This window comes from Megascapheus bottae, chromosome 19 (genome assembly GCF_031878675.1).
Source record: "Megascapheus bottae isolate mThoBot1 chromosome 19, mThoBot2.hap1, whole genome shotgun sequence".
Classification (NCBI taxonomy): Eukaryota; Metazoa; Chordata; class Mammalia; order Rodentia; family Geomyidae; genus Megascapheus; species Megascapheus bottae.
Window position 1 is genome coordinate 42,220,852 of NC_143527.1, and position 12,692 is coordinate 42,233,543.

Genomic DNA, 12,692 nt, shown 5'->3' on the forward strand with positions numbered 1-12,692 from the left:
CTTACTAACATTTGTAGATGGTTTTATTCCTTTGTTTATTTTTCTCCTGGTAGCCTAAAAATATGGTAAAATAGGACTTTCTCAACTTTGCCTCTCATTTTCATTACTTCAGATCATCAGGTTAGATAAAAATCCAACTTATATGGAGGAAAGGGTTGTGGGTGGAAGGTAAGACATGATGGGCTTCTGTAAGTCTGAATAATGCAGTCTGTGAATGTATAGGCGGAGGAGAGGCTTTAGAGTCATATCGTAGGAGGCAGCTTGACTTCTCATCCCACTGCATCATGGAGATGAATAAAACATATCCTAGGCCAGGAGCGTGGCCTAGTAGTAGAGTGCTTGCCTAGCACGCATGAAGCCCTGGGTTCAATTCCTTGGTACCATAACACAGAAAAAGCTGCAAGTGACACTGTGGCTCAAGTGGTAGAGCTTTAACCTTGAGAAAGCCCAAGGACAGTGTTTGGGCCCTGAGTTCAAGCTCCAGGACTGGCAAAATAAAACAAAACAAAAAACAAACACAAGCAACAACAACAACAAAAAACATATCCTAGAAAGATTGTTGGGCTATAAAGTGATCTGTTTTCCATGCCCTTTCTTCCTTCCTTCCTTCTATTCTTCCCTTCCTTCTTCCTTCCTTCCTTTCCTTTTTTTTTTGGTTGGTCATGGGGCTTGAATTTGGAGTCTGGGGGTTGCCCTGAACTTTTTTGCCCAAGGATAGTGCTCTAACACTGAGCTAGAGCTCCATTTCTGGTTTTTCTGTGGTCAATTGGAGATAAGAATCTCACAGTTTTTTTCCTTCCAGTCTAGCTTTGAACTGAAGTCCTCAGTTCTCAGTTTTCTGAGTAGCGGTGATTATAGGAGTGAGCTACTAGCTCTGGTTTGTACTCCCTGTTTTAGAGAAATGTGTGGATAAATGTGTTTGCTTCAAAAGAGATAGGGGTCTCAGTCCTTATGCTCAGTTTAACTAGAGACATTTTGACTAATTGTACTTTTTAGATAATGTGCTACAAGATGTTTTTGAATAGTTAATAAATGTTTGGTTTTATAATTGGAGTGTTTAGGGAGAGGACTTAAATTAAGTGACTCTTCTTGATTTTTAAGATAAAGTCATTTTTTTTTTGTCAGTCCTGGGCTTGGACTCAGGGGCTGAGCACTGTCCTTGGGTTCTTTTTTCTCAAGGTTAAAGCTCTACCACTTGAGCCTCAGCACCATTTCTGGCTTTTTTCTATATACGTGGTACCGAGGAATTGAACCCCGTTCTTCGTGCATGCTAGGCAAGCACTCTATCACTAGGCTAAACTCCTGGTCCCAAGATAAAGTCATTTCTTTACAAACCATTTATTATTTTTTTTAAAGGTGGATCTTTCAACATATCCTTGTTTAGTGTTCAAGAATAAAGTCATTATAAGACCTCATGCTACAGAAGAGATAAAAGTACTTTTCATACCATCCAGTCCGGGGATTTTCAGATGTATATTTAGTGTCACATCTTGGCCATTTTCGGCGGATACTGAAACAATTGTACAAGCAGAAGCTTTGGGAAGCAGAGTCATCCTCACTGCAATTGCAGAGGCCCCTGCTATCGAGGTAACTTGATTGTTGTGAATTGTTTAACTTTAGAAGAAAGGTTGTCTCTGTGGGCATTGTATCTAGGCATTAGTTTTTAGTATCTTCTTTTTTTTTTTTTTTTTTTTTTGCCAGTCCTGGACTTAAGCTCAGGGCCTGAGCACTGTCCTTGGGTTTTTCTCAAGGCTAGAGCTCTACCACTTGAGCCTCAGCACCACTTCCGGGTTTTTCTAAGTATTTGGTACCAAGGAATTGAACCCAGGTCTTCGTGCATGCTAGGCAAGCACTCTACCACTAGGCCAAACTCCCGGCCTTTTAGTATCTTCTTATTCCAAAATCAAATTATTAGTTTTTTTCAGAAGTATAATTAGTGACTAAGATTTTTATCTTAATATCGGGTATAACAATAAAAATTTATTTTATTTTATTTTTTTTTGTCAATCCTGAGGCTTGAACTCAGGGCCTGGGTACTGTCCTTGAGATTTCTCAAGGCTAGAGCTCTACTACTTGAGCAGCACCACTTGTGGCTTTTTTTTTTTTTTTTTTTTTTTCTTTTTTGTGGGTCTTAGGGCTTGAACCCAGCCTGGGCGCTGTCCTTGAGCTTTCAGCTCAAGGCTACCACCCTACTCCTGGGCCTGGGCATTGTCCCTGAGCTCTACAGCTCAAAGCTACTGCCCTACCTTTGAGCAAAGCCCCATTTCCTGTTTTCTAGAGGTTAAGGAGATGAGTCTCAGGTCCTTTTGTGCCTCGGCTGGCTTTGAACCTCCTCAGATCTCAGCCTCCTGGGTAGCTAGGATTATAAGGGTGAGCCATCTTGGCTGGCTAAATACACTTTTTTTTTTTTTTTTGCCAGTCCTGGTGACTGAACTCAGGGCTTAAACATGGTCCTTGGGCTTTTCTCAAGGCTAGTGCTCTACTGCATGAGCCATGGCACCATTTCCAACCTTTTCTATATATGTGGTACCAAGAAATCGAACCCGGATCTTTGTGCATGCTAGGCAAGCACTCTACCACTAGACCAAATGCCTGGTCTAAAGTCTATTTTTGATAATTCTTATTCTTTTTAGTCACCTGTTTTCTGGCAGTCCCTCTCCACTTATTTACTTACCTACTTACTTATTTATTTACTTGTTTCTCGTGCCAGGCTTGGGGTTTGAACTCAGGGTCTGAGTGCTGTCCCTGAGCTACTGTGCTCAGACTAGCATTCTTGTACTTGAGCCATAGCTCTAGTTCCAGCTTTCTTTTGGTAGTTAATTGGAGATAAAAGTCTCTTGGACTTTTCTGCCCATGCTGGCTTTGAACTATGATCTTGGTCTCTCGGCTTCCTGAGTAGCTAAGTGTTACCAGTGCCTGACAGTACTAAGACCTCTTGCTCTCACTCAACTTTTTCACTGTGCTGGTGCTTCACTATTTGAACCAAGCCTCCAGTTTTGGCTTTATTTTATTTTATTATTTTTTTGTGTGTCATGGGGCTTGAACTTGGCCTGGGCGCTGTCCCTGAACTCTTCTGCCTACCCCTTGAGCCAAGCCCACTTCCCATTTTCTGGTTAGTTGGAGATGAGTCTCACGTTCTTTTGTGCCCAGTTCTTTTGTGCCTGGGCTGGCTTTGAACCTTGATCCTTAGATCTCAGCGTCCTTGAGTGCTAGGATTATAGGCATGAGCCACCTTGCCAGCTCACTTTTGGCTTTTTACTGGTTAAAGATAGTAGTCTCTCATTTTTTTCCCCTGGTTTGCTTCAAATCTCAAGCCTCAGACCTCAGTCTGGTAAATAGCCAGCATTTTAGGCATGAGCCAGCTTGGCTGTTGTGGTTAACTTTGATATAAGGTCTCATTCTTTGCTGGTACTTATCTTAGTCTAATCCTCTTATTCATGTTTTGTGCTGTAGCTGGGATCTCAGAGGTACACTGTCTGGCCTAGCCCTTTCTTTTTAAATGGGGTCTTTGAAACTTTTTCCTTCCTGGCCTCAAATCATGATCCTCCTGGGTCTCTCCTTTTGTATTTATGGTGACAGGTGTGAGCCTTTGGCCCGTGGCCTCTTGTCTGACTCCAGTACTGGGGTTTGAATTCAAGACCTCTTTCTTGTGAGGGATTATTCTATTGGGCCATGCCTCCATTTTCTAAAAGTGAAATAAATTCTATTTAGCCAAGTTGAAATAATAAGCACTCATTGGATTGTATAACTGTTTAGGACAGTGGCTTTTAGCTCTAGCTGCAAATTAAAATGACACTGGGAGTTTAAATATAATCTGATATCTGAGATGGATCCTGTTTAGGGAGGGGCAGGGATTATATATGACTAAATATCAGTATTTCTTGTTTTTAGTCTTCCCAAATGATTATGGCCCTGTTCCCAACTACTGCTTTGTAGGAGATAACTTAATTAATACCAACTGAACTCAGAATTAATATAGTGAACAACATGGAGGAATATCAGAGGGAGAAATGGGGAGGGTACAAAACAGGAAAGGCAGAGAAGCTCTTTATAGTCATTAGAAATAAGATAGCTATTTGGGCAGTAGTGTTCCTAAACTTAATACTGGTGTCTCTTCTTTTTGTATAACTATCTAAATAAAATTCACATTATAGGTTACATTGAAACTTTAATTTTGCAAGGGACTATCTTAGATGATCAGAACTGTTTAGGGTATAATTTAAAAAATGCATACACATTATGTTGGGTCTTAAGATAATTTATTCTTACACAAATGCCTGCAACATTTCCAATTTTGTTTTCTTGGGTCTTGTCATGGTAGATTGTTTTGTCCTCTTTCTAATTTCCCTAAATATAAATACTTTTAACTTAAATAAATTGATTTCTGATAGGTGAGTTGAAGTTAAAATGTTTATTGAACTACGCTTACCTTCTGCTAATGTGAATCTCTCACCATTTTGTCCAACAGAGGAATAGCTGTGAGTTACAGTTTAGAGCTGAGCTGAGCTGTGGGGCACGAGAGGCAGTCATCTCAAGAGGCTGAGGACAACTATTCAGGGGTTTTCCATAGTATATTCCTCAGGGGAATGCATGGTAACTCAGCAGTTGATCTTCTAGGATATGGAGGAAGTTGAGTTGAGTTGTAGGTGTCCTCAGGCTGTGTTCTTACATACTTTTACAGAGTGACAGTTTTCCCTTGCTTACATGCCATTTAGTGAACTTGTTCATGAGTTCTATGCATACTATATTCTGGGTCAGGGGTTTCAGCTTTAATTCTTTTGGCATTTTGGGGCTTGAAAATTCTTTAGAGGGTGGGAGCCTGTCACACACACACACACACACACACACACAGCTCTTCAGTTGGGCATTGGTAGTTCATGTCTGGGAAACTTTAGCTAAGCTTACCTATAGCTTACTTACAACAGTGCTATAGGTAAGTTCAGCTCAGCTTGTTTTTATAAGAGGTAGTATGTACATAAACTGTGATATTTTTTGCCATATTGCTTTTGCTTTTTATAACCCAATCTCTTTCTTTATACTTAGGTAGAAACTGAAAAGAAAGGTGTTCTAGATTTTGGTGACTTGACTTATGGAGGCTGGAAGGTTCTCCCACTGAAAGTGATAAATAGAACGAATGCTATGGTGCCCCTCAGAATGATTATTAATGCTGTAAGTACTAATGTACACTAAGAACCTGCATATAGAATACACTGATTTTGAATTGTAGACACTCCCAATATTTTTGTTAATTTTCTACACAAAGTAAGTCAGTGTTAAAGATTCTGTTGAGAAAGGTAATATAACACTGATATTACTGAGTCTGGTGCTTCTGTTTCTAAATAGAATGCCTTAGCATGGCGCTGCTTCACGTTTTCCAAGGAACCTCTGCATGCTTCTCTGAAAGCTGCTCCTTATGCTGATGTGATTGCCCAGCTGGCGGCTCCATCCGTGATCAGTCATGTCATGGCAGCCAGTTTTGATGGACAGGTAGGCTGGTAGGGCTTGAAGAACTGGCTTAGGACTAAACAAGAATGCTCCCTTCTCCTGTTTATATGTAAACCTTAATTCCAGTATATACTTAAAAAATTGTTTTTCATTCTGTAGGACCCAGAATTTCTGATAATTTGGGTGCTTTTCCATAGTCCATCGAAACTAGTGACTTCTTCAGGTACTGTGTTTATATTTTATGGAAGTTTATTTATATCTAAATAAGTGCAAACTTAAAATTTTTTGTTTCCTGTCTCATTAGTTCTAATTATTTTTAGTAATTTGTTAAGAATTTTATGTTGTTTGAAAAATTGACCACGTGGCATATTTTGGGTTAAACCCATGTATGGGCATTCAAAGCACATGCCACAGTAAATTTCTTGTGATATGTTCTCTCTTCCTCCCTACTCATTGCTATTTCTCTTAAAATCTTGCCTACATTTTCTTTTGTTGTTCCCTTAAGGGTATTATGTGAAACTATTGGGTGGGTTTAAATAACTGGCTTCTGGACTAAAAGAATGAATTTTTCTAGAGAGTCTAGACTCGGCAGAAGAATTCTTGGCAAGAGTTGATATAGAAGTTGACAGCCCAAATCCTACACCAGTTCTCAGGAGTGTGAGTCTCCGAGCAAGAGCAGGCATAGCTAGGATTCATGCCCCCAGGGACTTACAGGTACTCTCAGCTCTTTTCTGCTGTTGTTTGGTGTTGAGATTGATTTCACTTTAATTATGACAATTTTTCAAATGTATTTTTTGTCCTACCTGTAGACTGTACATTTGTTGGCCAGTGTGAATTCCTCAATAAAGCAGCACTTGCCTTTGAAAAATGCTGGGAATATCAATGTTTATTTAGATGTCAAGGTAAGAATTTTTGTCAAAGAGTACTAGCCTATCTTCTGTCCCTCACCATCTGAAGGTCGCTGTGTTCCTATTATGTTAAGATCCTGTGGGGATCAAACCAAATAATTTCTGTGAAGCCAGGCATGTTGGCACATGCCTATGATCTCAGCATTTGGGAGGCTGAGGCAGGAGGATCTTTAGTTTAAGGCTAGCCTGGGCTACATAGCACATTTCATGGCTAACCTGTATTTTTTTCTTTTTCTTTTCTGTCTCATAAAACAAGGACTGTGGGTATAGTTGAGTAGTAGTACTCACAAGCCTGTACAAGGCCCTGTATTTGGTCTGCAGCATCATAAGAAAACAAATCAAAGAATTTCTACAAGTGTTGTAAAATCTTGGTATTAACATAGCATGAAATATGTGTTATGATGCTTTAATCTTGAAGTCTAATGTTTTGAATGTGTGAACCTCATTTTAGAATAATTGTTGGAATGTTTCTGTGTCATAAATGGTTAGAGAGACTTGGAGAAGAGTGTCCCACATATGTAGATTGTTTCTGAAACACATAGGTAGTGTGAGGATGCTGGTGAACAAGAGGTTGGATGGGGAAAAGCTTTCAAAGGGAGGAGGGAAGGGGAACAAATAACCTTTCAAGTTAGTACAGTAATGGACAAGGAGAAAGGCACTTATAACCTTCCTAGCAAGTAAGAAAGGCTCCTTAAGAGTACCAGAGAAGCTGTATTTGTGTGAGTGAACATGGAGTTGTGACCATGTAAATTGTTTAGGTCCAAGAACAAGGAAGTCACTTTTCAGTGGATCCAGAGAATCTGTTCCTTAGACCTGGAGAAGAACAAGAAGTAACAGTTTCATTTACACCAAAGGATCTCAAAGCCAGTGAGGAAAGGTAATACGAAAATGTCTTATAGCGATAGGCTTTTATTCATCCTTCAGAAGAGCCATTTGTGCAATGTAAATGCAAAAATACATATTTTTACTTTACCTACATCATGTAGCTTGGTTAACCTCAGATTTTCTCTTTTCTTTTCTTTTTCTTTTCACTAAAAGTTTTTTTTTTGCCCATTTTTTTAATTTTTATTTTTTTAATATTTTTTATTGTAATTAATAGAAGGGTTACATGATATTTGCCAGATAAATGGTGCCTTAATTCCCACACATTGATACTCTTTCACATGTCATGGTCCCCATTTCCCTTCCCTCCTCCCCCACCCTCACTAAAAGTTTTTTTAACTGCCTGAAAGGAAATTAAGAAATTACCATTTTTGGATAAAAGTAAAATAAAAGGATGTTCTTCTTTATTTTCTTTCTCCCAGGAAATCCTTCTTTGGTCTTATCATTCATTCGTTTAAGACTTTTTGCTTTCCCATCTCCTGGCCTGTGACTTAATGTTCCCGAATAATAAGCAAACACTTAACTTCTAGTCAGAAAATGGTTGTTTATATATGAACTCTGATCTGTAAACCTAGCTGAGAAGACACCTCTGAGGCACCATTGCTTACTCCCAGCTGAGATCCAGAATGCCTGCATCTGCTATTGGAACCTTGCAGGCAGAAGAGTCTGTCTGGTAGCACCAGTGTGAATATTTGTGTCTAGAATGTTTACCCTCCACCCTGGGCTAACTTCTTGTGGGAAACCTTACTCTTCCCAAATTCCTCATAATTATTTCCTCTAGAAAATTGTGAATATTTCATGCCCTTACCAGGAGCTACTGTGATTTTTCTCCCTCAGTATGTGTATTTTTCCCTAAAGTAGTACTATCATTGTATTTTCTGGCACCAAGCTCACTCTTTTAGGACAAAGGGCGTGTAGAGGAAATATTTGCTAAAAGAATTGAATACACGCCAGGTGCCAGTGGCTCACACCTGTTATCCTAGCTATTTAGGAGGCTGAGATCCGAGGATCATGGTTCACAGCCAGCCAGGCTCCAATTGGTGTGGCTCAGTGATAGACTGCTAGCCTTGATTCCCAGGCCCAGAGATCAAGCCCCACAACTGACCCCCCCCCCCAAAAAAAAATACATTGCCTTTGACTTGGACTTTTTTCTTCATTAGGATCTTGAAAATACTTGTGCAGCCATTTGGACCTCAGTATGAAGTACTATTAAAGGGTGAAGTAATTTCTTCAGAAAGTAAACCTTTGCCTGGACCTAGCTGCTCAGATGTTCCATCAATTTTGTCCAACAAACAGTTTGTGACTTGGGGAGGTGTTCCTCTTGGCAGAACACAGTAAGTGTGCCCCGCTCATAGTGTCAAGGTTTTGTATCTTATCTCCTAATGTCATTTCCTCTGTGTTAATTATGTTTGTGGTGTTGTATTTTTTAGAATCAGGAGAGTAGCTGAGCCAGGTGGCTCAATCCTATAATCGTAGCTATTTGCTAGGCAGAGATTGGGGAGAGTATGGTTCAAAGTTCAAAGTTCAAAACCAGCTTGAATTGGTCAAAAGATAGTAGTAGTAAACAAAAATGACTTCCTTGAGGAAATGAGATGTAATGATTTGCAAAGGGTACCTGAGAGCCTGTGTTTGTACTCCTTACCTCAGGATAGTACTGCCCTAATACTGCCAGTTCTGCTTGGCACTGTAAGACAGTGTACTGTCCTTGCCACAAATCACAGTCACTACATAAACAAATACATTTTTTCCAACTTAAAGCTTTTGGGATCTGTACTTTCCAGAGGTCCTTTGAAAGATAAATCTATACAATAAAATCAATATTAAAGAAAACTAAATAGCAATTGTGATATTGTAGTTTCTAGCACTCCTCTCCATTTTTTAAGGTGTATCTGTATGATCTGCATGCTCATACCTGATATAGCAAGAGCTCTTGTTTGGACTTAGCCCATCCTATGTTGATAGCCTAAAATAATTCAGGTTAGTTAGAAGAGTGGATGGGTTGTATGTTTTTTGTTTTGTTTTTGTTTTGCCAGTCGTGGGGCTTGAACTCAGGGCCTGAGCACTATTCTTGGACTTTTCTCAAGGCTAGAGCTCTACTACTTGAGCCACAGCCCTACTTCCAGCTTTTTTCTATGTATGTGGTACTGAAGAATCGAACACAGGTCTTCGTGCATGCTAGGCAAGCACTCTACCACTAGGCCAAACTCCCAGCCGGTTGTATGTTTTTTAAACAGCTCTGTCTCTGAAAACATTTTTCTTGGGCTAAGATCTTGAAAAATATGAGAATCTTTTAGTATGAGGTAATAATTCCTCTGCAGTAGCTCCCGTGTTTTTGAGTTCAGCCTGAACTGTGCAATGATGACAAAATCTCAAAACCAAATGTGCACATGGTTGATTCAAGTCTTTGAAGTTAGTTCTGTGCTATGGAAGGTGACTAAAGTAAATTTTCATCTTAGACATAAACATAAAAGCTAGGATTACAGGTGTGAGACCGGCTTTGTTTTAGCTTTTATGTTTATGTCTAAGAAGAAAATCAGCCTCTTGAAAGTAGCCATTCTAAAGCATTAAATTGGAGTATAAAGATGCTGTCGTATATATTTGTGTTGCCCCCAAATACATTATTAATTCCTTAGTTCTCCTTACTCCCATCTTGGTGTCCTGCTTAGAAAAGTAAATTTTCCTACTACAGACAGCACATACCTAGTATTCTGTATTTTCAAGCAGAGTTCATGATGAAGTAGGTATACTCTCTACTTACAAATGAAACTTCATCTTTCTCTCCTCTGTGATATGTTTCAGGAGACATAGTGTGTTCTGAGAGTATTCAGCAGAAGGGGCCTTGTACCATGATCTTCTTTCTAGGGCCTCCACACAAATAGAATAACGGGAATGACCACTATACCAAGCTTGCTGGTTGAGATGGAGGAGTCTCACTAGCTTTTTTTGCCCAGGCTGGCCTTGCCTCAGTCTTTCCAATTTCCACTTCCTGAATATCTGGCATTACAGATGTATTTCATCTAGCTTACTTCCCCCCCACCTCTCTCTCTCTCTCTCTCTCTCTCTCTCTCTCTCTCTCTCTCTCTCTCTCACACACACACACACACACACACACACACACACAGATATACACATATACATATATACACATACAGAGTCATATACATTCATATTCATAAGTCTGTTTATATGCTTTGGCAGCTTAAGACTTTTTTGTTTGGTTCCTTTTAAAAAGGATAAGGCAAATTCTTCTTCCATGAACTTGAGAGTGATTTAAAATAATAACCACATTTTGGCTGGGGCAGAACTCAGGTACTCAGGAGGCAGAGATTGGGAGGATTGTGATTTTGAAGCTAGTCTGGGCAAAAAAATAAGTGTGCACACTTACAATCTCTTGCTCAACAGGTAAGCCAGGAGTAGTGGTATATGTCTATCATCTCATCTGTTCAGGAAACTTACATAGAAAAATCACAGTCCAAGTCATTGTAGGCCAAAAGAAAAAAAAAAATGACACTACCTGAAAAAATAATTAAAGACCAAAGGACTGGGGGCCACGGGCCAAGTGTTAGAGAGCCTGTGCTACAAATTTAAGACCCCAAATTCAAATCCCAGTATTTTGAAAGATAAAAAACAATCCCCAACATTTCTTTTTTTTTTGCCAGTCCTTGGGCTTTCCTCAAGGCTTGCGTGCTATCCTTTGCGTCACATCACCACTTGCAACTTTTTCTATGTATGTGATACCCAGGAATCATGCGTGCTAACACTCTACTACCATTAGGCCAAATTCCCGCTCCCCAACATTTCTCTTAAAATTAAAGACTAAAAATGAAAGTCTTACTGAGTGACTTTTTTTTTTTTTTGGCCAGTCCTGGGGCTTGAACTTAGGCCCTGGACACTGTCTTTGGACACTTTTTGCTCAAGGCTAGTGCTCTGCCACTTGAGTCACAACTCCACTTCCAGCTTTTTCTTAGTATGTGGTATTGAGGAATCAAACCCATGGCTTTGTTTATGTTAGCTGAGTACTCTTAACAGTAGGCTATGCTTCCGGCTCATACTATTTCTAAGAATGTTCTTCCCAGTTAGAATACTTGTGGAAGGCTTTCCTGGGGGTTCTGATAGCCAAAGGCCTCTCCCTGTTTAGCACAGGAGGTTGGACAGGGCATAAACTGTAGCTTAAATGATTAACTGATGACCTGCACATTTTGTATTGAATGAAGATACAGTTTTAAGAATACTATTGGGCAACTATGTGCAACAAAATGTTTTATAATTAGGATTATTTCAGCCTACTGCTTAACAGCCTACTTTTTACTAATGAGCCCTTGGTTAGGATCCTATGTTTCCCTAAAAAACTAGCTTGAGCCCGATATTCCAGCTAGGTATATGTTGACTTAATTTTTTCAGTGATCATTGGTTTGATATAACTCATATATAATATATGTGTATATATGTATAATATATGTATATATTCATATTTAAGTATAATATACAGGTATGTGTGTGTGTATATATATATATATATATATATATATATATATATATATATATATAAAATAATGAGGCAACCGAGTAAACCAAAGCCTTCTCTGATAAATAATAAGTCTTGAACCTTAACCTTATAGTTTTAGAAACTAGAGTTTTATGACTATGGGGACATTCTAGTCTGCTAAGATGAATATGCAATCAGCTCATCTCTAGACATTGTGGTTAGTTTTAATTGACTTTGTCTTTATCTGTGTAGCAATATTCATAAAAAGAAACAAATATTTAAAATGTATCATTATGTTTAGGCTTCAGAAACTAGCTCTAAGAAGCAATTCTGAGTCTACAACCCAACACTTGCGACTGCTTGTTAGAGGTCAAGATCAAGATTGCTTTCAGGTTTGTAGAATACAATTTTTTGTTGTGCCCACTGTAGCTTTTATATTGTTGGCTTGTATATTTACTTATGTTTTTAGTTTGTTTTGTTTTGTTGAATTAATACATTTTTTGGAGACAGGACCTGTCACTATACAGCCTAGACTGGCTGGGAACCCATAATCCTCCAGTTTCCACTTTCCACATGCTGGAATGATAGGCCTGTACCACCATGCTTGATTTCTAGCCAAAGTTGTATGTGACTTTCACATATATACATCAATTGTTTTTCCTCCTGTGATGTTGGGAATCAAACACAAAGCCTTCTGAAAAAGTCTTTTACCCTAGCTACCTCCCCACACTTGATCGAATTGAATTTAAGAGTTTGTGTTAAGTGTATTTTATTTGCCCCGTTTCATTTTATTGAGTGATTTTTTTTTTTTTTTTTTTTTTGCCAGTCCTGGGCTTGAGCTCAGGGACTGAGCACTGTCCTTGGACTTTCTCAAGGTTAGAGCTCTACCACTTGAGCCTCAGCACCACTTCCAGCTTTTTTCTATGTATGTGGCACCAAGGAATCGAACCCGGGTCTTCGTGAATGCTAGG

General features: G+C 39.1%; 1 protein-coding gene across 1 annotated transcript in view; it reads left to right on the forward strand.

Moving 5' to 3' along the window:
• Window positions 1-12,692, forward strand: part of Cep192 (centrosomal protein 192) — a 103,338-nt gene that overhangs the window by 50,016 nt on the left and 40,630 nt on the right. The window contains exons 22-30 of the mRNA XM_090353454.1: window positions 1,357-1,587; window positions 5,044-5,169; window positions 5,344-5,487; window positions 5,605-5,668; window positions 6,020-6,159; window positions 6,255-6,347; window positions 7,112-7,230; window positions 8,396-8,569; window positions 12,023-12,113. Of these exons, the coding sequence (XP_090209580.1) occupies window positions 1,357-1,587; window positions 5,044-5,169; window positions 5,344-5,487; window positions 5,605-5,668; window positions 6,020-6,159; window positions 6,255-6,347; window positions 7,112-7,230; window positions 8,396-8,569; window positions 12,023-12,113 (1,182 nt within the window). The remainder of the gene's footprint in view (window positions 1-1,356; window positions 1,588-5,043; window positions 5,170-5,343; window positions 5,488-5,604; window positions 5,669-6,019; window positions 6,160-6,254; window positions 6,348-7,111; window positions 7,231-8,395; window positions 8,570-12,022; window positions 12,114-12,692) is intronic.